This window comes from Typopeltis vanoorti, chromosome 6 (assembly GCF_054136105.1).
Source record: "Typopeltis vanoorti isolate ZY-2024b chromosome 6, IOZ_Tvanoo_1.0, whole genome shotgun sequence".
Lineage (NCBI taxonomy): Eukaryota > Metazoa > Arthropoda > Arachnida > Uropygi > Thelyphonidae > Typopeltis > Typopeltis vanoorti.
In genome coordinates, this window is record NC_143554.1 from 121,719,774 (window position 1) to 121,741,596 (window position 21,823).

Genomic DNA, 21,823 nt, shown 5'->3' on the forward strand with positions numbered 1-21,823 from the left:
GACAAACATAGAACAATTTCAAACTAGTTGTTGCCTACATTAAGCAAAGTGGCAATCTTGCATTAGTCAATAAGATTAATTTACCACCTAAGATGATATAATATGTACAGAGGTGGCATTTTTTTAAATGTAAATCCTTCCCATGGGAGGTTGTGAAAATTTGTATATTACCATCAATAAGATAATGGCATGTATAATATCATGAATAAGCTCATGGCTAGATACTCTGGAAAACCTGCTCTAATCTAAGACTAAATATGGATCTCTTGCAAACCACATTATGCCTCCAACAAGCAGAATAGTAGCATCCTACAAGACAATGAAATTCATTTACCATCTTATTCCAGTTTGGCCAAAGTAAACAATAAGCAATGTAGTAGTGTCACATAAAGCAATGAAATTTAAATTCATCTGTCATGTTATTCGAGTTTAGCCAAAGTAGACTTAGTTTTCAGTAAGCATGGGGATTCTGTACATTATTATCATCTTATGACCAGATGGAGTCATACTCATCTCTGAGGTCTTTTTTTTTATACACGCAGCTCATCATACTGTGCTTTAAACACATTCACATTCTCTGCAAACACCATATTCTCAGGCAATGTAATCCAATCATTCACAACTCTCTAAGCAGAAATCCTGCTTCTCACTCTCCTACTCACACCCTTCTTATACAGCTTCCAGGGATGACCTCTTGTTCTCCCACAATCCCCTCCATTTTATGAAAAACCTCGTCAGTGTTAATCCTATAATAATTCCTTACTAATTTGTATGTCTCTATCATATCACCTCTCTTCCTCCTTTCCAATAGACTCTGCAAATTGCATCATCTCAACCTTTCTTCATATTCAACATTCCAGAGATCAGAAACTATTTTGGTCAATAGCCTCTGGAACATCTCTTCATCCTTGAGAAAACCAGGTGAACAGATTTTTTAACCTTGTTTTTTCAAGGATGAAGAAATGTTGGAGACATTCCAGAGGCAATTGACCTAAATAGTTATCCGTATGCAGACCAGTAGTCCATATGTGGCCTTATCAGAGCATTATACAATGGAACCAGAATCTTCTTACTTCTACAAGTCGGTGTCTGCATCAATGCTAGAAATCGTTGTGTTGTCCTCACAATTTTGGCAATAAGTTCTCTAAATTTTAGATCCTTATCCACTATCATCCCAAGATTTCTTATTTTCTTCACCTCCAACAGCATATTCCCACCAAGCGTAAATTCTACATTCCATCTTTATTCCCCAAATTTTAAAACCTTACATTTTGCAACATTGAACTGGCATCCTCACCCCTGTGTCCATTCACTCAATCTATTCAAGTCTTCTTGTAAGGGCACAACATCTGCTATACTCCTCATAGCTTGTCCCAACTTTGCATCATCTGCAAACAACTGTATATCCCCATTCAAATCTTGCTTCATATCATTAACAAACAGGTTAAACAGCAATGGCCCTAAAACAGGCCTCTGAGGTACACCACCAGTGACTTTCCTATCCTGAGATATTGCTTTCCCATACACAACTTGTTGATAACTATCACATGGTCAATCTCCAATCCAGTGCACTAATCTAATGTTCAACCCCATCTGCTGTAGTTTGACTATCAACTTATCATATGGTAATCTATCAACTTATCATATGGTAATCTATCCACAGTCTTTGCAAAGTCTGACTATACTACTGTGTATCCATCTCCAACATCCAATGCTGCTGCTGTCATGTTACTGTAATAAGTAAGTAGATTACAAAAACATGATCCCTTTTAGCAACTTGTGCTGTCCATCTAAGATAATCCCATTGTTGAAAACCCACTAAAATGATCTAAATGATGGAAAGTTATAGTGAGAAGATAAGGGTATCTGACCAAATGGTCTTTCAGGCCTTATTTAAAAATTAGCTATTTATGTTTCCAATTATGAATAAAGGCTAAAAGAAGCATGTATGTTTAAAAATCATTTTAAAAAATAAAAAACATTTAAAAATCCGTGTCCCAAAATCATTGGAATATGTGAAACATGGTTGAATGAAGATGATATTCTAATGGGAACAGAAATGGAAGATATAATACCTTACACAAGGACAAGAAGAGATGGGGGAGTGCTGCTGATGAAAGCAGCGGAATTATGTCCACATAAGGTAGACATGAAAGAGGGAAGTAGTGGCACTGGTTATGAGACAGTGTAGTGTAAAGAGGAGGTTGACAGGGAGACATATAGTTGGATGTTACTATAGGCCAGAGAATATGGAGGGTGGTGTTGAAGAAATGTATAAACAACTTGGATTAGTGAACGAAGGAAGAGTAATTATTATGGGGGATTTTAATTATGGTGGTATAAATTGGAATGAAGAGATAGCATTTGGGAATAAGGGAAAATGAATTTTTCGAGTTCATGAGAGATGACTATCTCATTCAGCATGCAAGGGTTGAGAGTTTGAGATCAGATCATTTCATCAGTGGATGAAATTGTGAGTGAAGTTTTGTACTTTCCTCTAGTTGGTGAGAGTGATCATGAAGTGATCTCCTGGGTTGTAGCTAGCAATATGCAGACTTCTGCTAGGAAAGGATATATGTGGAATTACAAGGCTGGTGATTATGACAAGCTTAGGAGACAGCTCGGAGCTGTAACGTGGAATGAGGAGTTGAGCAGTGTGGAAATAAATGCTTCCTGGGAACTTCCTGAAAATTAAAAGGCTAAACTTGCATGTTTAGCCTTTTAATTTTTGGAACATATTCACACCTTAATGTTGTTAAATATATCTTGTTCAGTGCAAAAGTAACATTTATCTTCTTTCTGCTTAACTCCTTATTCCAAATTGCTCCAAGCTGTCTCTTAAGCTTTTCCTAATCACTGGCATTGTAGTCCCACATATATTCTTTCCTCACAGGAGTCCTCATATGGCTAACCACTAATGAGGTGATCACCTCATATTCTCTTGCTAGGAAGTAGAAATGTGACACACTTACAATCACATCTTTTGATGAAATGATTAGATCTAAGACCTCGCTTGTTATCTTAATCCTCACCTTGTTTATTGACTGAAGTTGCTTATACATGTCTTCATCACCACCCTCCACATTCTCTGGCCTATAGCAACATCTGACTAAACATATCTTACTCTTAATCTCCACTTCATACCATACTGCCTAAAACCATTGCCACTATTTACCTCTTTTATCTCCACTGCAGACAAAATTCCCTTCTTATTGTCAGCAGCATGCCCTCCTTTTTTCTTGTCCTTTCTATTATCACAGAGAGTATCGTTCTATTTCTCTTCCCATCAGGATATGATCCTTATGCAATCGTGTTTCACTCATTTCAACAATTTTTGAATGGATAAGTTCAATCAGTGAAACTATTTTATCTCCTTTATTTATGATGCTCCTTGCCATTGTAAATAAACAGAGCAAGTTACTTTTAGGTCGTTTAACCTCCTATCTATGCTTCTTGGTTGTAATTTCCCCACACCTGCCCATATCTTTATCACCACTTATCCTATATATCTCTCCATACTCAACTACTTTTTCATCCCAGGCTATCCTATTCCTATGCTGACCATCCCCTTTTACATGTTCACTAAGAGTGGAAGTGATCTTTCACTTCAATTCTTACTTCCTCCGTTCTCTACTACAATAATGCCCAGGAGTCAACGAATTATTAAGTTATATAATGAGCGAAGAAAGCAATCCAATATGCATAAAATCTATTATATCTTGCTTTAAACAGATGTCAGTGCTTTCACCACTTCCTGGACCTTGAACCACTCATAAACCTTCTAAAAAAATTGTTGCAATCACATCACACTTCCTCCACCTATTTACCATCATCATCAATTTCCTTGGTCGCTTTTGGTGTTTCTCCGATAATCATTCATTCATTCTCTTGCTGGTTACAGGGCAGAAACTCCTTGGGATTTCTGTTCGTTTGTTTTGCTAGTCTCCCCTCCTATTCCAATTTCTGATGTCTTGCTACCTTTGTTATTCTTCTAGCTTCATGTAACTGTTCACTTCTTCCATATGATACTTCCATATTATATTTCTAGCATGGTATTTTGTTCTTCCGTAATTCTTGCATTTTTCTATTCATCACTTTAAGTAATCTTTTAGATTTCGTTACGTAAATTTGTTATTGTCCTCATTAAATATTTGTTGGTCACCTCTCATATAATACTAACCTCTTATCTCATGCCATACAATTCTGTTATTCTCTTCTTTCATATACGGTAAATCTGCGTGTCTGCGCATCAGCTCCGATTATGAAGCAATCGCATTAATAATAATAATAATAATAATAATAATAATACAATTCTTAGCATTTTAAAGGCATATTTTTTTATAGATTATGTGCGTAAAATATTAACTTTTCTTATGATCATTTTGTAGCTCTCTTTATGAAACAAGATCCCCTTTTAACAAAATTTAATAATAATACTTAATATTTTCTCTATTATTAGTAGTACAATAAAATGTTCTTTCATTTCGCAGGTGGCTTAAAGTTTATTTTAATGTTATCCGCCAGACGTTTGGTATGCGACAAGGTTTTCTTTTTAATTTGACGTTAAGTACTGGAAGAAAGGTTAGAATTAGTTAATTCCTTTTTGTTAGTTTGTTTGACCACAGGAGCCAATTAAATTAAGGTTTCAGTAGAGAAATGTTTTTGCTTTATATCTTTTTAATATTTTTTTATTGCGCAAGTTTCTGTTATGCATTATGGGAAATTCGCAGGGGTTCTTTATTTTTATGATGGCTGAAGTCAACGGCATACTGTTTTGATTACTCAAAAAGGTTAAATATCCTTTTACCCATACACACACAACACTGTCGTGTAGGTGTGAGCAAGCAATAATTATAATTTGCACCGTAACATTTAATGGCGTAACATAAATCCAAAAATATTTCCACTTGAAATCAGTAATAGTGGATGTTCTTTATATGCCATAAAGAAAATTCATTTCATTATATTAAAAAAATAATAAATAAATAAATGAAATAAAACATCTGAGTCGGATGTTAGAAATCATGGAATAAATGCAGGACTATTATTAGGATATATAACGCACCGGGGATAAGCACTATTATCCACCCAACCGGCTAAGACGTATATATAGGTCCAGGTTACCATGGATGCTTAGCCCCACAAAACTACAGGCCTATCAGCTTACTATCTTGCATAGGTAAAATAGCAGAACATCTAATCCTTGTAAGAATCCAAGAAGCAACAGAAAACAACAACATAATACCTGATGAACAATTCGGCTTCAGAAAAAAACACTCAACAACCCATCAAATCTACAGAGTCATAGAACATCACTCAAGGATACGAATGGTGCCAACACTCAGGAGCTATCTTCTTGAACATTGCCCAGGCATTGGACAAGATCTGGCATTACGGGCTACTGTACAAATTACACAAGGCAGGCATCCCAACACCACTCGTCCAACTCATCAAATCTTACTTATGTCATAGAAAATTCAAAACTAAAATAGAAGGAATCAGATCCACTGAAAGAAAAATAACTGCCGGCATCCCCCAAGGCTTCCTGCTATCTTCTCTCCTCTTTTCCATATACATGGCAGACCTCCCCAAGCTACCACTAACCATCACTGCACTCTATGCCGATGACACAGTCATCATAGCTAGGTCCCTCAGACCAAAACTTACAACCAAGAAACTTTAAATTGCAACCAACATCCTAGAAAACTGGTACAGCAAATGGCGAATAGCAATTAATCCAGCATAAAGTTCTGCAGTATTATTCAGCAGAAGAAAAACAGAACCCGAAGACAACATTCAAATGTTTGGAAATATAATCCCCTGGCAGGAGACAGCAAAATACCTAGAAGTACACATGGACAGGAAACTAAATTTAAAGACACACACCGACTACGTCACCACCAAGGCCAACCAGACCATAGCAGAGCTGCAGGGGCGGCCATCTCGGGGGGGTGCGACGGTGCAATGTGCCCGGGCCCCACGATCGAGTGGGCACAGTTGGTACACATTTGCGGAAACGTATTATATTTCGAATGTTTTTTTTTTAAGAAAGCTAAACACTGTGTAAAACTAGCTAAACAAAAGTCATGGGAGGACTTTGGCAAGAATATAGAAAATAAATATCAAGAAGGTGGCAAAATATTCTGGAGGTTGTTGAAGAATCTTAGGAATGGAGGAAAGAGTGCTGTAAAAGGAGTCAGAGATGATAAAGATGACATGAAAATGGGAGAAAAAGATATCCTTGAAGTATGGAGTAATTACTTTGAAAAACTGCTAAATGAAACAAGCAGTGATGACAGCACAGTGATAAAAAACACTGACCAGGCATGCAGTCAGGAATACATATCCATACCTGAAGTAGAAAAAGCCATCAAAGGCTTGAAATGTGGAAAGGCAGCAGGAGTAGATGATATTCGACCAGAAATGCTGAAGTATGGTGGTATAAAAGTCTTACAGTGGCTGCACTGCATAGTTCAGAAAGCCTGGACTGAGGGACGAATTCCCGATGATTGGAGTAGAGCTCTCATAATACCCATATACAAAAAGGGAAATAAAACTGAATGTGAAAATTACAGAGGTATTTCCCTACTGACTGTTCCTGGCAAGATCTATGCAACTATACTTGAGAAACGGTTGAGAAGAATTGTGGAAGAAAAGCTTGGTGAAGAACAAGCTGGATTCAGGCCAAATAGAGGCTGTCAGGATTAGATCTTCACTTTACGACAAATAGTCGAGAAAGCATGGGAATATAACAAAGATCTGTATTTAAGTTTTGTCGATTTGGAAAAGGCATATGGCAAGTTGCCAAGAGAGAAGCTATTCAATACGCTGCAGTTATATGGTGTCAATGGGGCATTATATCAAGCAATACTTAGTCTTTATTTGAGTTGTAAGTCAGCAGTTAGAATTGAAGGAAGTACAGGAAGATGGTTTAATGTTAAATCTGGTGTGAGACAAGGATGTACATTATCCCCTCTGTTATTCATTATCTATATGGATCACATTATGAAGGAAAGTGGTATTAAACCTGATTAGCTGTTGTAATAAATTGAATAGCTGTTGTAATAAATATGGTTTGAAGGTCAGCAATAAAAAGACAAAGAAAATGAAAATAGGCAGAACCACTGAAAATGTCAACTGTGTTGTGAATGGAGAACCTGTGGAACAAGTAAAACATTTCAGCTACTTAAGCACGATTTTTACTGAAGATGGTAAATTAAATATAGAAATAGACAACAGAATCAGCAAAGCTGGTATGGTGGGAAGTCAATTGAATAAATTCATATGGAATAAGAGAGAAATTAGTCGGAACACTAAATTAGCTGTATACAAGACAGTGTTCAAACCAGTTTTAACTTATGGATCTGAGAGCTGGGTCAGAAGTAAAACACTTGACCAAAGACTAGAGACCGCAGATATGAGAGTCCTGAGAAAGATTAGAGGCGTGAACAGATGGCATCAATGGCAATATTATATTAAAAATGGGGATATTAGGAAAGAACTTGACATTGTCGGCATCCAGGAATGCGTTAGCAGAGTTAATCTCAGGTGGTATGGTCACTTAAATAGAATGGGAGAGGAAAGATTAGCAAAACAAGTGTTCTCTGCCAGGTTGGCAGGAAAATGACCCAGAGGAAGACCAAGATATAGGTGGATTGATACGGTACAAAGTGCTTTAGACGATAGAAATATAAGATCTGATAATGTTGGAGTCTTGACAAGTAACAGACTGATTTGGAGGAAAATTGTAGATAGGAAGTTAGTAATGATGTAAATTTTTCATGTAGTACTGTCATATCCTGTACACCCCTCGAGGGTACATGGCAGGAATTTGATGATGATGATGTTTTTTTTTTTTTTTTTGTTTGTTTGTTTTTGTTTTCCTGTGCCAAAATCATTTGCAGGTAAGAGGTTTTACAATACTTTTATTTCGAATCCTTTAATTTTTACCTTTGAAAAATATTTTAGGGCCCCAAAAGGTTTCTTGCACCCGGGTCCCTTTTTACAGAAGGCCGGCCCTGCAGAGCTGTACCCACTCCTGAATAGGAAGAGCCTCCTAAACCAAAACAACAAAATCCTCATACAAAACAGTAATAAGACCCCAACTAACCTATGCCTCAACAGCCTGGGGACACACGACAGAAAGAAACATCACAAAATTGCAAACAACTCAAAACAAGTGCCTCAGAATGGCACTAAATGCACCCTGGTTTGTCAGAAACACTCAACTTCATCGCGATACTAAACTACCAGGCATCAAGATACTCATGAAAAACTTGCAGAAAAATTCTTCGCAGTAACAGAAAACCACCAGAACCAATTACTAAGACAGGCATCAAACTACAGCCCAACAAACCACTTCAAACACAGAAGACCGAAAGCCATCTTAAAGTAAAAACCAACACAAAAGCTCACAAAGAGCGGGTGTAATACCCACACAACAACCCCAAACTCAAGTAAAATGGGGATAAAGAGCCAAGGACTCACTCCATCTGCTACAGAAGTTAACAGTTAACGGATGCTTAGTGCATATTAAAATTGTAATACCATTGATATTATTTTGAAATATATGATGGATACGAAGTGCAGAGGAGTGATGTATTTTATCCATATTGACGGCGACAGGGTTAAGCCCACCTAAATAAATAAATAAAACGTTTAAAAAAACTGTGTTTTTTTAAACGTTTTTTGTTTTTTGTGATTGAGATACATGTTTTCTAGTTTTACTGTTCTCCGAACTTGCTCCTCCTAGGCGTTGTGTAAGTTCATTAGCAAGTTTCGATCAACCAGTCATATGTAATTAAACTTGAATAATATGATACAGACTAAGTGACAGCATCAAGAATATGTTCCTTCACTTTCACTGTCAGATATATTCAAAGCGCATCTATTTTTCTTCTTCAGAAGCAGCGGTTTCTTCGTCTTATTATTGTTATGCAAAGCATGGGAACGAACTAGTTGTACCTGACTAGGAGGCAGCGGAGAACTTAAATAAATAATATAATTTAAATAAACGCGATATTAATAAGATGATAGGACTTCATGATATCACTGTATGTTTTATCGAAATGAGCTCGGGAATTAAGAGAACATTTATAGATTTGAAATTAAGGTATTAGGTAAGTTTGCGAGGACTTGGAAATAGGATTATACTGATAACAACACAGTGGGATTCTCTGTGAGGTTCAGCATGGTTTTTCTAACAGGCGTTCGTGTTTAAGTAACTTGATTATGTATTATTATTTTAATTATTTTTATTTACTTATGAAATATATTTATTATTATTTATTTAATTATTATTTATTTAATTATTTTAATATTAATGATTTTAATTATTTTCCCGTCACTCTTCCCCTCAAAAAAAAAAAAAAAGTTGTAAAACCTATAGTACATTAGTACCATGGATTGGCGGATTTTTTATTTTTTAATCTGATTTATTTTTTATATATTTTATTTATTTTTCAAATAATATGAGAACTTCTCTCTCAGTCCACAAAAGTTGGATAAAAACGGCCTTGCTAACTCCCCACAGGGGAATAAAAAAAAGTTAGCAGATTTTATTCCCTTATTAGTTTTTGGTTTTTCTCCCGAAAAGTCGAGTTTTTCGTCCTGGAAACTCAAGAAAATCGACCGTAGAACGCACGCTATTCCAGACAATAAATATAGTGTTAGAATTAGGAACCACGAGATTGCAGCACTTGTCAGCCGTCTCTTCACTGGTGGTCGTTTATAACTGGCCAGCTATCTCTGATTGGCTACCTGTGAAGACTGAACTTCCCTCTTTATTTCTAAAGGGAAATAAAAGACGTTAGCAGATTTTATTCATTTTATCTGAAAACCCCGCTCTAGACACCAAACATGAACACTTTCAAGCTTCTTCATAAACGGGGAGTTCATCTCATACGGGTATGAAGTTAATCTGCAACTTGTATTGGATAAGAATGCATGATTTCTTGTAAGTCTATGGAACCTCGATATAACGCTGATTAATAGTAATGTGATTTAGATTTTGCAAAAGCCTTTGACAGATTTCCGTATGACTGGTTGATATTTATGCCCATTATTATTTAACTTAGTGATATTGGGAAAGGTTTAGAACATAGTGATATGTATTTTCTCATCGTTACACGTAATATAAGCATACACATTCCTGACACTGGCTGTAATCTCTTTACAGACAATGGTACGTGAAGAAGTTCTGCTTTTACCTCTTTCCATCCACTGCAGGCCTCCTTCTTAAGTTTCCAGTTCGATCTGTCTTTAACCATTGTCCAACATCTCATGTCAAACCTTTGTGGATACATCCATCCATCTTGTTTCTTTGGCGACCTTTCCTTCTCTTGTTATCCACTCAGTGCTTATTTTTGTCCACCGTGAAGAATGTATGGACTTCAAAAGATTTTTTTCAGTGGTCTTTCCGTTTTCTTAACTTTATGTAATGACTTTAAGAATGCATCACTCAAATCAACTGTAGATAACATTATCACTTAATAGAAATGGAAGAGTACCATCTCAACCAAACAGCGTTTCGATGCACTTGCTTGATGACAGCTTTTCACTTTTCCAGGAAACGCGTCTGGAAAATGTTTCACTCTGCAATGTTGTAAGGTTAGGAGATTTTCCAGAAGAGGTGGACAAACATATTTGCGTAAGAACATGACCTAACACGGCAATCTTCTTAGAAACCTGATACTGCTTATGATAAGGTGGTTAATTATCTGCATTGCCTAGTATGACTGCAAATTGCGTGTTCTTTCCAGTTTGCCTATTTTGCGCAATGAAAACCCTAGTTTCCGGAGTAAAAACTCCTCCGCCTCCGTCTGAGACCGGATAACTTACCTTCAGTTGAAAAGCTCTGATAAAGACTTTGCCCGTCCTAGAGGAGATTCAAACCCAGGTTTTTCCCAACCAAAGGGTATCGTCTGTACCGACTGACCTAAACAAGATCGTGCTCTGAATGTAGACCCATTAAAAACTTCACGTCTGATGTGTGAATGTTCACAGTTCAAAATCATCTGGACACGTTAATCAATATGCTCAGATATTAACCAAATTTATATTGTGGTACAAATATCTTTAGAAGATGAATTTAAGGAGGTCCCCCCCACCCCCCCCCCCCCCCACCCCCCCCCCCCCCCACCCCCCCCCCCCCCCACCCCCCCCCCCCCCCACCCCCCCCCCCCCCCACCCCCCCCCCCCCCCACCCCCCCCCCCCCCCACCCCCCCCCCCCCCCACCCCCCCCCCCCCCCACCCCCCCCCCCCCCCACCCCCCCCCCCCCCCACCCCCCCCCCCCCCCACCCCCCCCCCCCCCCACCCCCCCCCCCCCCCACCCCCCCCCCCCCCCACCCCCCCCCCCCCCCACCCCCCCCCCCCCCCACCCCCCCCCCCCCCCACCCCCCCCCCCCCCCACCCCCCCCCCCCCCCACCCCCCCCCCCCCCCACCCCCCCCCCCCCCCACCCCCCCCCCCCCCCACCCCCCCCCCCCCCCACCCCCCCCCCCCCCCACCCCCCCCCCCCCCCACCCCCCCCCCCCCCCACCCCCCCCCCCCCCCACCCCCCCCCCCCCCCACCCCCCCCCCCCCCCACCCCCCCCCCCCACATTAGCAGGACTGATTCCATGTCTGCCACCCTGTCAAAAGCAGCATCCACTTCCTCTAGGAAGGCAGAGTATTATGACTCTAGATTAGGTGCATAGGCTTGTACCACAGCCAAATCATGGTTTTTCAACTGAAGCCTTAACACACATACCCATCCCCCCAATGGGATCCACTCAGCAACACAGTCTGACAGCTGGGGGCTTGTGAGTATCCCCACACCTGCCTGAGCAGACATTGTCGGGCTCACACCAGAGTAGTAGAGCTTCCACCCCTTATCCAGGTCGACAGTTCCAGAGCCTCTCCTCTTGGTTGAAGAAAGCCCGACTAAGTCTAGCAGGTAGCGCTTGGCTTCCTCAACCAGTTCCAACTCCTTCCCTGTCAGAGAGAAGATGTTCCAGTTGCCTAAAGCCATAGTCTGGTGTCGTTGTCATTGCCATTTCCGTCCTTTTGCAGAACCATTTTTTTGCAGAACCATTTATTCCCCTAAACACCTCCCCAAACGGGTAGCGGGCCCATTGATGAAGTTTCCTCTAGCAGTGCTGAGGAGTGGTGTCTAAGGGAGACTGTAACATATTTTTCGAACAGGTCCCTCTACCTAAAACCCGAATGCGTCCCTTGGTAATCTGCGCGACGGACGATGTGGTATGAACATTTTTTGATGGCCTGATCATGTTACAGTGTTTGATAATGTCCTGTTAGCACAAGACAAAATGACATAGAAAAATAGGAAAGATTCCCCTCAAATACTCTAATAGCATTCGGAGGAAGGAGCAAGAAGAGAAGAAAGAAAGAATCAAGGGAGGAAGAGGAGGGACCAGTCTACAGATAATATAACAGATGTATATTACATGAAGTAAGGCATGGTCGAGCATCAGGTACCTCGGGTTTGCCACACCCGTACTCACTAAAGTGAGCCTCTGAGGTCTTTAAATTCACAATTTGCTTAATTCATTTTTTTGTTATTGGTTTTATTCATGTTTTTCAGCTATCCTGATAAGTATTTTTATGCTCAGTTATGAGTTCTTTGTGCTCAACACTTAATTATATACCATCTCGGCTCTGATCCTGTATCAAGAAATATTATGCAACAACTCTGAGGAGCATAAGGACTCATCATGGGAGGGCACTCTATTCCACTTTGCTATAGTCATCTATCTCCCCTACTTAATTCTCTTACTACACACAACTAACATCACCGCCATCATTCACCAACAGTTTTGTCTGTAAATTGCATGTGTTCTGAAGGCTAATTTGCATGTACACAGGATGATAAACCAAGAGTTTCTGGGAGAAAACAAACCTACCTCTGTATGAGATTGGCTAACTCACCTTCAAACGAAAATGTCCATACATAAAGATTAATATAAAGATTCCTCTTGTAACAATGAGAATCTAAAAATATGCTCTTTATCATAAAAAAATGCACACAGGTATGTCATACTAATAATCTTTCCCGAATTAAATAAATTGATTTAATTAGATCTTTTTTTTTTTTATTTAGCCTAGTTGTGAAAGAGGCTGCTCTATTGCCAAAATAGCTTTGCTTTAAGTTTGATATCAAATATTAGGACATCATGAATTCAGATAACCTTCAATTTGAATTTTTATACTGCTCTTATTTAAAATCTGATTAGTATGTGTATATGTGATCATACTTATGTTAAAATCAAGGTGGGAGAAAAGTGGGCAAGTGTAAAACAGTGTTATATCTAATATTCCTGCATAATCATTCAACATAAAACTGATAAAAAGAAAAATGAAATTTCGTCACTTGGATAATACTTTAATGCAAAATATCTCAGTTCATGTTCTATAAATTAGTACACCCTCAAACATAGCTATATGTTAATTTTCCTGGCCATGAAATTTCCAATTAGTAGTATGTTACTGACCTATTCTACTACACAGAAGAGACTTCAATTTCTAGGATGGAAAATTTTAGAAAAATAATGTTTATACTTTGAAACCATAATGAATTATAAAGTTACAAACCTTTGGCATATATTGCTTTAGTGCTGCACTCCTTAGAAGACAAATCATATATGATGAATCCATGTATTTATCTTTATTAGTACCACTGATTAAGGATTCCAATGGCATGACAGCAATTCTCAACCTCATACCAAACAAAATTTGCATGTGAAGTATTTTCATAACTAGGCTACTTGTATATAAAGGCTGTTGATTCATGTCAAGTTTGTCTCAGTATTCCATAATTAATAGCATAGTCCCTTTCAAATGTGTGTATATTGTCATGCATTATGGGAAGGATGATTACTTAGATCAGTTGACATTTGAGGTCTTCATCCATGGTATTGATGGTGATCTATCCCATAATGCATGGCAAAATACATGCCCAAATTGACATGTTCTGTGCATTACATCATACTGAGGTGATGTGAGAGATGTGACAAAATCAACAGTCTCCAATATACAAGTAGCCTAGTCATGAAGATACCTCATATGCAAACTTGTTTACATGCCTAAGTAAAAGACTAAAAAAGAATATAATTTGTTAAGTATAATTTACTTTAATCAAGTGAAAGAAAGAGTGAGAACTTGCATGCATATGAATGAAACTTGAGCATAAGAACTGACCTTTTTTTTTTTTTTTTTTTTTAATCAAATGGATAAACTTATCGACCATTAACAAAATACTAATTAAATATACACCAAGACCTGAAAATAGAAAAACGAGTAATAATTCCATATGTAAAAGGTGTTTCTAAGGGGAAAAAAGTATTCACATCCTTAAAAGAAACTGTTCTTTTGAATCTTTTTTTCATCTAAGAAATCAAGTTCTTCTCTTTCATCAAAATCAGCATCCCAGTCTTATTTTGGTATTTACAGAATTGCATGTTTCTGTATCTTAATTACCAAGGACAAGCTGGTAAATTTGCAAACTAGGAAAAAAAAAAAAAAAAAAAAAAAAATTATACTGATAAGGTTGAAACATGGACAAGATGGTTACTGAGACATACCAAACAGTTATACTTGGAGTTGTCTAGAAAAATGCAAGAGACCAGTGTTATATCACAGAGCTCTGTGCTTGGACTGATGCTATTTGATCTTCATGATCAAGATATCAGGAATGATCCAAAGGGGAATATCCAGTTGTCTCCTGATGATGCTAAGCTAGGGTAGGTAAATAAATGAAACTAATGTAGAATTGAATGCCACTATGAGCAAAGGATAATGGTAGCCAGGGCTATGACAAAGCATAAAGTTATATTTTGAACTGAAGAAGATTACAGTATATTACATTAAATGAAGTGTGCAAGAGATGAGGCTTAAGATCTGAAAATTATATTGCACATGAAGTTGGACAATTACAATGGTAGACAAAAGCATGAAAGATTACGATATTATAAACAACATGTATACAGATAAATAATTATTCGACTTTATAAAATCTTGATATGACTATGAGCTTATGTAGACATTATGCTCATATTTAGTTGCCTGGGCTTGGACAGATGAGGTGAAGAGAATTTAAACATGGATAATAAAGGATATGTGGAATATTCATCTATGACAAAGATTTCTGGGATGCAGCAACACCTGATTCTTAACAGAAACATAAGTTAAAGGGATTTTATGGAATAGCTGTAAAAAAAAAAAAATATATTTAATACATGACATGAAGGGAGAGAATAAAGGACTGAAATCCCTTATTCTCAGAAAGAGTGGAGAATGAGTGAAATGGGTTGCTTGTATAAATTAAAGATGCCAAGAAATTATATTCTTGGTTTAATCCTTTATTAAAATATAAGCAAACAATGTTTGCACGTCTGTGCAACTCATATATAGAGGTTAATGACTTCACATCACTTGCCTTAGTATCCCATAATGCAAAGCACATATCCTTACAGACATGCATAATGGTATGCATTATTGGAAGGGTCACTACCCAGGCTGGTTGCGCATGTCTGTAAGGGTATGTGCTTTGCATTATAAGGTAGTTAGACAAGTGATGTGAAGTCATTAGCCTCTATATATGAGTTTCCCAGTCGTGAAGTTACTTCATGTGCAAACTGTCTGCTTACATTTGGATAAAGGATTAAACCAAGAATATAATTTGGCATCTTTAATTTATAGTATAACCAAGTTGAAAAAAACTTTTAATGTCTATCTCTAATCCAGAGTATTTTAGTAATGAGGTGCGACACCTTTTGATTACTTGTATATGGAAATAGGACTTCTGCATTACTTCAACCTTAGTATTTCTTCTGGGTCTGACTCTCACTGATGAAAACTCAATAACGGCTGAAACTGGTCTGGACAGTGGCCCTTCCTATAATGCATAGTATTATACATGTCCATAAGGATATGTGCATTGCATTATGGGATATAAGGCAATTGATGTGAAGTCATTAGCCTCTATATATAGAAGTAGCCCAGTTGTGAAGTGACCTCACATACAAACTTTGTTCGTTCACACTTGGATAAAGGATGAAACCAAGAATATAATTTTTGGGGATCTTTAATTTACATTCTCTTTGATCCACAACCTCCATTATACCTTGTGTTGACCATCCCACTCAATTTTAGAACCTAAGGGAGTACATTCAGCATCATATAAACATTCTTCTACTCATTCACTCACTCACTCACCTGAAGGATGATGCCTACACACCACACACAGACAAGCAGGTTATTATACCTCTTTATAGAACCTTAGTAAAATACCATCTTTGATCTCTCCTATCATTTATCTGATGACAATCCACCATCTTGTTTACTTCTTTATAGAAGTAAACAAGATTTTTTTTTTTCTGAATTTTCTGATGTTGGCAGCATTACCATGAGCCACTAGGCAGGTGTAGCACAAAACACAGCCTTTCCCTGTTAACTGTCAACTTCACCTATTCATAGTATGGCTTGTTTCTATAAAAGGGACCCTGACAGACACAGCAAGTATTCCCACAGCAAAAGAATACCTTTGCAGTTGGACGAATGCAAACTAGACCCATCAGGCTACAAATGATCTTCATCACCTGATGAAATTCCCACCAATGCTTACTGGAGACCTGAAGTGGTTGATACCATTTTTACTCTCCACACAATTGCAGTTTTATTCTCTCCCTCCCTTTCTGCTGCAGTGTGAGTTAATATTTTCAAGAGAATTATTATTCTTTTTTTTTTATTATTATTATTCCTGACACCTCCAAGGAGCCCGAAGACTCATCGCAGAGGACACCTAAAACTGTTTCAACTGATACAACTGTCTCAACCACTACACTGAACCTCTACTACGAATTATCTCCATCAACACCTTCTACCGCCCACTTCCACCACAACTAGTATTTTATGTCTGTAAATTGCGTGTGTTCTGAAGGGCCGATTTGTCTGTATGTGGGATGAAAAACCAGAGTTTCCAGGAGAAAAAACCCTGCTATCTCCATATGAGATTGGCAATCTTGTTATACTACTTGCAAGTCTTAGCATTCTCATTTTGGTTACATCCATTCTCTTTTCCCATCTATTGGTCATCTGCTAGGTCCCACTGCTATATATCAGTGCTGGTCTTATCACCATTTTGTAATCTTTCCTTTTAAACTTGCTAGACACTTCTGTATCACATAAAATACCCACAATCTTCCAGTAAATCCACCCTGATTAGATCCTCCTAGCAAGTTCAGAGTCTAAGTATCCATCATTTTGGACACATATCCTAGGTATGTGAACCTGGACACTTGTGGCATGTTTATGCCCTATAATGTTGTACTCACTGCTGTTTCACTTACAAGATGTATATTCTATCTTATTTCTACTTCAAACCACATCTTCCAAAGCTTTCTTCCATTGTTCAAACCTTTCTTCTGTTTCCTGCTCAGACTCTATATAAATCACCAACATCATCCAGGGTGATTCATTTCTTACCATTCTGTACATCCAATAATATGACAAAAGAAGGGATTCAAAGCTGACCCCTTGATTACCCTTGCAACTTTTATTAGGAATGCCTCTGATTCTGCTCCACGTCTCACCCAAGTTTTTCTACCATCATACATATCTTGTACAAGACGTACATACTTTTGGATCATTTTCTTCCTCATGATTCTCTATTGCTTTTCTTGGGACTATCAAATGCCTTTTCTAAACCAATTAAGATGTGAGAGAGAGAGTACTATGCATTGCTCTACTGGTACCTTTCTATGCCATCTTAAAGTGAAAATAGTGCCAGCTGTTCCTGGACTGGGCATAAACTCAAACTGCTCTTTACTAGTTGACACTAAGTCTCACAAATCTCTTCTCAATTACCCTTTCCTATATCTTCCTAGTATGACTCATGAGTTTAATTCTACTGTATTTACTGCAGGACTGGATGTATGAACCAGCAATCTCCCCCATCCCACTAGCATTTTCTCATCTTCAATGATTTTGTTAAAGGCATCTGTTAATAGTCACACCCAGTTCACCTAGACCTTTTCATCTTTCTTCAGGGATGTTATCAAGTCCAATTGATTTACCACTTTTCTGTACTTCTTCCACTTCCATTCTTATGTTAGGAATTGGCTGTTTGCATACTCTTATTTACTTCATTAATTTCTCAAAATACTTATAAGATGTATATTTATCTAGCAATCCATTACTTCATATAGTACAGTACCATCCTCGATCCTTTATCATCTTGGCTTGGTATGAGGAGTGTTCAAAAAAAAGACCAAACTTCTTAAATAGCACGTCAGCTGGCAGGTTTTGACAAAAAACTGCCATTTGCCCTGTTCTGCTATGAGCATTAGTCATCAAGTTAGAGCCACTGAAGTGAGCATGTGCACAAGCTGTTCATCGGATTAGTGACAAAGCGACAATGAAAGAGCTTGAAGAACAATGTGTGCATGTGTGTGTGAAATTTTGCTGCAAACATGGTAAAAATTTTAGAGACATTTCAATTGCTTAACCAAGCATACAGGAAGGATTGTATGAGCCAAACAGTCTCCTCGGCCAAAAAAAGCACGGATGAGTTGGTCAAAGATCAATGTGACATTGGTTGTGTTTTTTGATTGCAAAGTTATTGTCCATTATGAATTTGTACCATGTGGTCAGATGGTACAAAAAAAAGTTCTACCAGGAAGTTTTAGTGCATTTGAGGGATGATGTGCGCAAGAAGAGGCCTGAATTTTGGGAAAACCAGACTTGGATGTTGCATCATGACAATACACCAGCAAAACATCAGGCATCCATTGTGCCTCATCCACCCTATTCTCCAGAAGCCCCAGCAGACTTTTCCCAAACTTAAAACGACTTTGAAAGGAAGCCGCTTCCAAACCATAGAGGAGATTCAGGAAAATGCAAGAAGAGAACTGTGCATCATCACAGAAAGTGCGTTCCAGGAAGCATTCTAACAATGGAAGAAATATTGGGAATGGTGTATTGCCAGTAGAGGGGACTACTTTGAAGAGCAATAAAGTCTATAGCAAAAGTTCGGTCTTTTTTTTTTTTTTTTTTTTTTTTTTTTTTTTTTTGAGCACGCCTTGTATATCTGCTTTTTTGCTCTTTTGGTCTGGCTACCAGATTTTCATACAGGTTTCAGCTTTAGATTATGTTACTGTTCTCTTTGTTTCTCTATATTCTAGCTATTCTCATTGCCTGGTTTGTCCCATTTTCTTTTCTCTAGGACACTTTTGCATCTTGTCATTCTACTGCATTTCCTTGTCTATCTTAATATTTACTGTTGTCTGTCCAACACCTCTTTCCTGATATTATGAATGTTTTCCCATCTCCTATTGGTTCATTTTCAGCAATCACTGCTTCTACCTTTTTGTGACAAGCTCTTCTCTAATGTCATTTCCTCTTGGCTTCCATCATCTTGTTTTGATGATCCCTTTCACTTGCTTCTGTTTTATCCTTTTCATTTTCACTTGGCAAAGTAGAAGCCTGGATTGCTTTGCCATTGCCTCTCCTGATATTACCTTACAATCATTTACCTCCTTCATATGTTCTCTTCTGCAGAGTACATGCCTTCACCTGGGAGCCTTCCCTGCTTCTGTACCTATGAGTTTGATGGTTTGCTATAGAAGGTGTTCAAACATAGCAAGATGCCTTGCCATCGTAAAATCAGCAAGCCTATCATCTTCTTTGTTTCTTGCAGCAACTCCATATCTTCCTTGTATTGTCTCCCTACTTTCATTATTTTTGCCAACATGACCACATACAAAGATGCATTCCCTACTTTGCAATCTACTGATTATACATTCTAGGTCTCTCCAAAAAATTTTCCTTTTGGTCATCCTCACAACTAACTTAAGGTGCATATATACTCACAATTTCATTACCAAGGTCTACTCTGCACTGCAATTATTATATCTGATTTTCTAATACCTCAAGGGCTCACACCTAGTGAGTATAGGAATGGCAATCCCAAGGAACTTGGGATGCTGGATCATACCTTAATTCAAATAATAGAAACCTTATCTAGGTTGGTACCTACTCTTCTTTTTGACTTTTCTTCCCTCTTCATTTTTCCCTTCCAAGCTATTAAAGTAATCGACAGCTAGGAATGAATCCTTCCTATACTGCTGAATCTATTACTTTAAGCAGTAAGAATCTGCCTTCTCTCCATGGGTATTTGTCCCACCTTAATTGTGGACACTAACTAGTTCTTGGGACCAGTCGTCCCAATGTTTAATTATGATGGGTCAGAGATGTAATGAGAATTTGCCATGCATTCTGATTTGCCCTTAGCACTGTCCAGGGATCTGTCAACCCAGAAATGAGAAATGGATTACTACAGAAACCAAGTTAGAAATAAAATATATAAACATGGTATTGAAATTAGTACATAGAATCTGGGAGGATTGAATGAAACTGGAAAAGTAGCAAACGTGCACAGAGAAATGGAATGATTAGGCATAAAAATACTTGGATTGTCAGATATTCTGGAAAGCTGATATGGAACTTTTATATTCGTTTCCATTTGGAAGAGCAGTTAAAAATTGAATATCATTTTTCCAGAATACCTGACAATCCAAGTACGTAATGTCTAATCATTCCACTTCTCTATGCACATTTGACGTTTTTTCCAGTTTGATTCAATACTCATGTTCCATGTACCAATTTTTCATACTGTATTTATATCTTAACTTTTTTGGTTTATGCAGTAATCCATTTATCACTTCCAGGCTGACAGATCCACAGACAGTGCTAAGGGCCAGTCAAAACATAAGGCAAATTCTCCTAACATCTCTGACCTATCATAATTAAACATTAGGGCTGGTACTATAACTGTGTCCAAGAACAGTTAGTGGGAAGTGAGTCTAGAAAAGGAGTTGCATTTATTATAGAAAATGAATTCTTATTGTTATTAATAGAAAATATGAACGAATAACATTAGTTTTAATAGAAAAAAAACCAAAATCACTGATGATTTTACAGATTTACGTACCAACCACATCTGAAGATGATGCAGAAATTGAAGAATTTTATGAGAAAATAGAGAAAGCTATCCAAGATATTGGAGGAATGAAACACAGTGTTAATCATTACAAGAAATACCAAAACAGGAAAGGAAAGAATAAGTTCTAGTGTAAGCTCATATGGATATGGCATAAGAAATCAGAGGTGATAGAGGTATTGAATTTTGTTTAAAAATTGATAATCATAAACAATTGTGAACAAAAATAAAAAGCTAGATATATGCAGAGATCTCCCAATGGTACATATACTAATCAAGAAGATTTTTATGATCAATCAGAGATACTGAAATAGAATAACAAATGCAAAAGTTATGCCACATGCTGACTATGGATAGGACACAGAACTGTAAGAATTACACATTAAAAGGATCAGCAAGGGGAAATCATTTCTAGAAATACTAGAGGGGGGGAAATTAGAGAGAAGACCTCCATAGATGAAGATCTTGGTTTGATGATGTAAAGAAGTAGATGGGTAACAACAGATATTATGAGATTAATAAGGATGGCAGAGGAATGGACACATTGGAGTACCATGATTGCTAACCTCCAATTGGAGATGTTACTGAAGATTTCCTATTCACTTCTAACAAATCTCTAATGTTCCTGATTAAGTACAATTCCCACTTCATTCTGCTGTCTGTTCATGCCACAATAAAATAACTTACATCCTCCTCCAATCTCTCGTGCTGATTGTCCTTTCCATTTTGTTTCTTGCACCCATATTGTCAAGCCTTCTCCAATATATCATGCCTGCAACCTTTCAGCTTCTTCAGGTGAGGGAACTCAATTTCAGAGTCTCTATTCT

The 21,823-nt window shown here is 37.8% G+C and overlaps 1 protein-coding gene across 1 annotated transcript in view; it reads right to left on the reverse strand.

Annotated features, from left to right (window-relative positions):
* Nucleotides 1-8,838: 8,838 nt before the first annotated feature.
* Nucleotides 8,839-21,823, reverse strand: part of LOC150105883 (MOB kinase activator-like 2) — an 89,992-nt gene continuing 77,007 nt past the window's right edge. The window contains exon 4 of the mRNA XM_090394587.1: nt 8,839-8,986. Coding sequence (XP_090250713.1) covers nt 8,839-8,986 — 148 coding nt within the window. The remainder of the gene's footprint in view (nt 8,987-21,823) is intronic.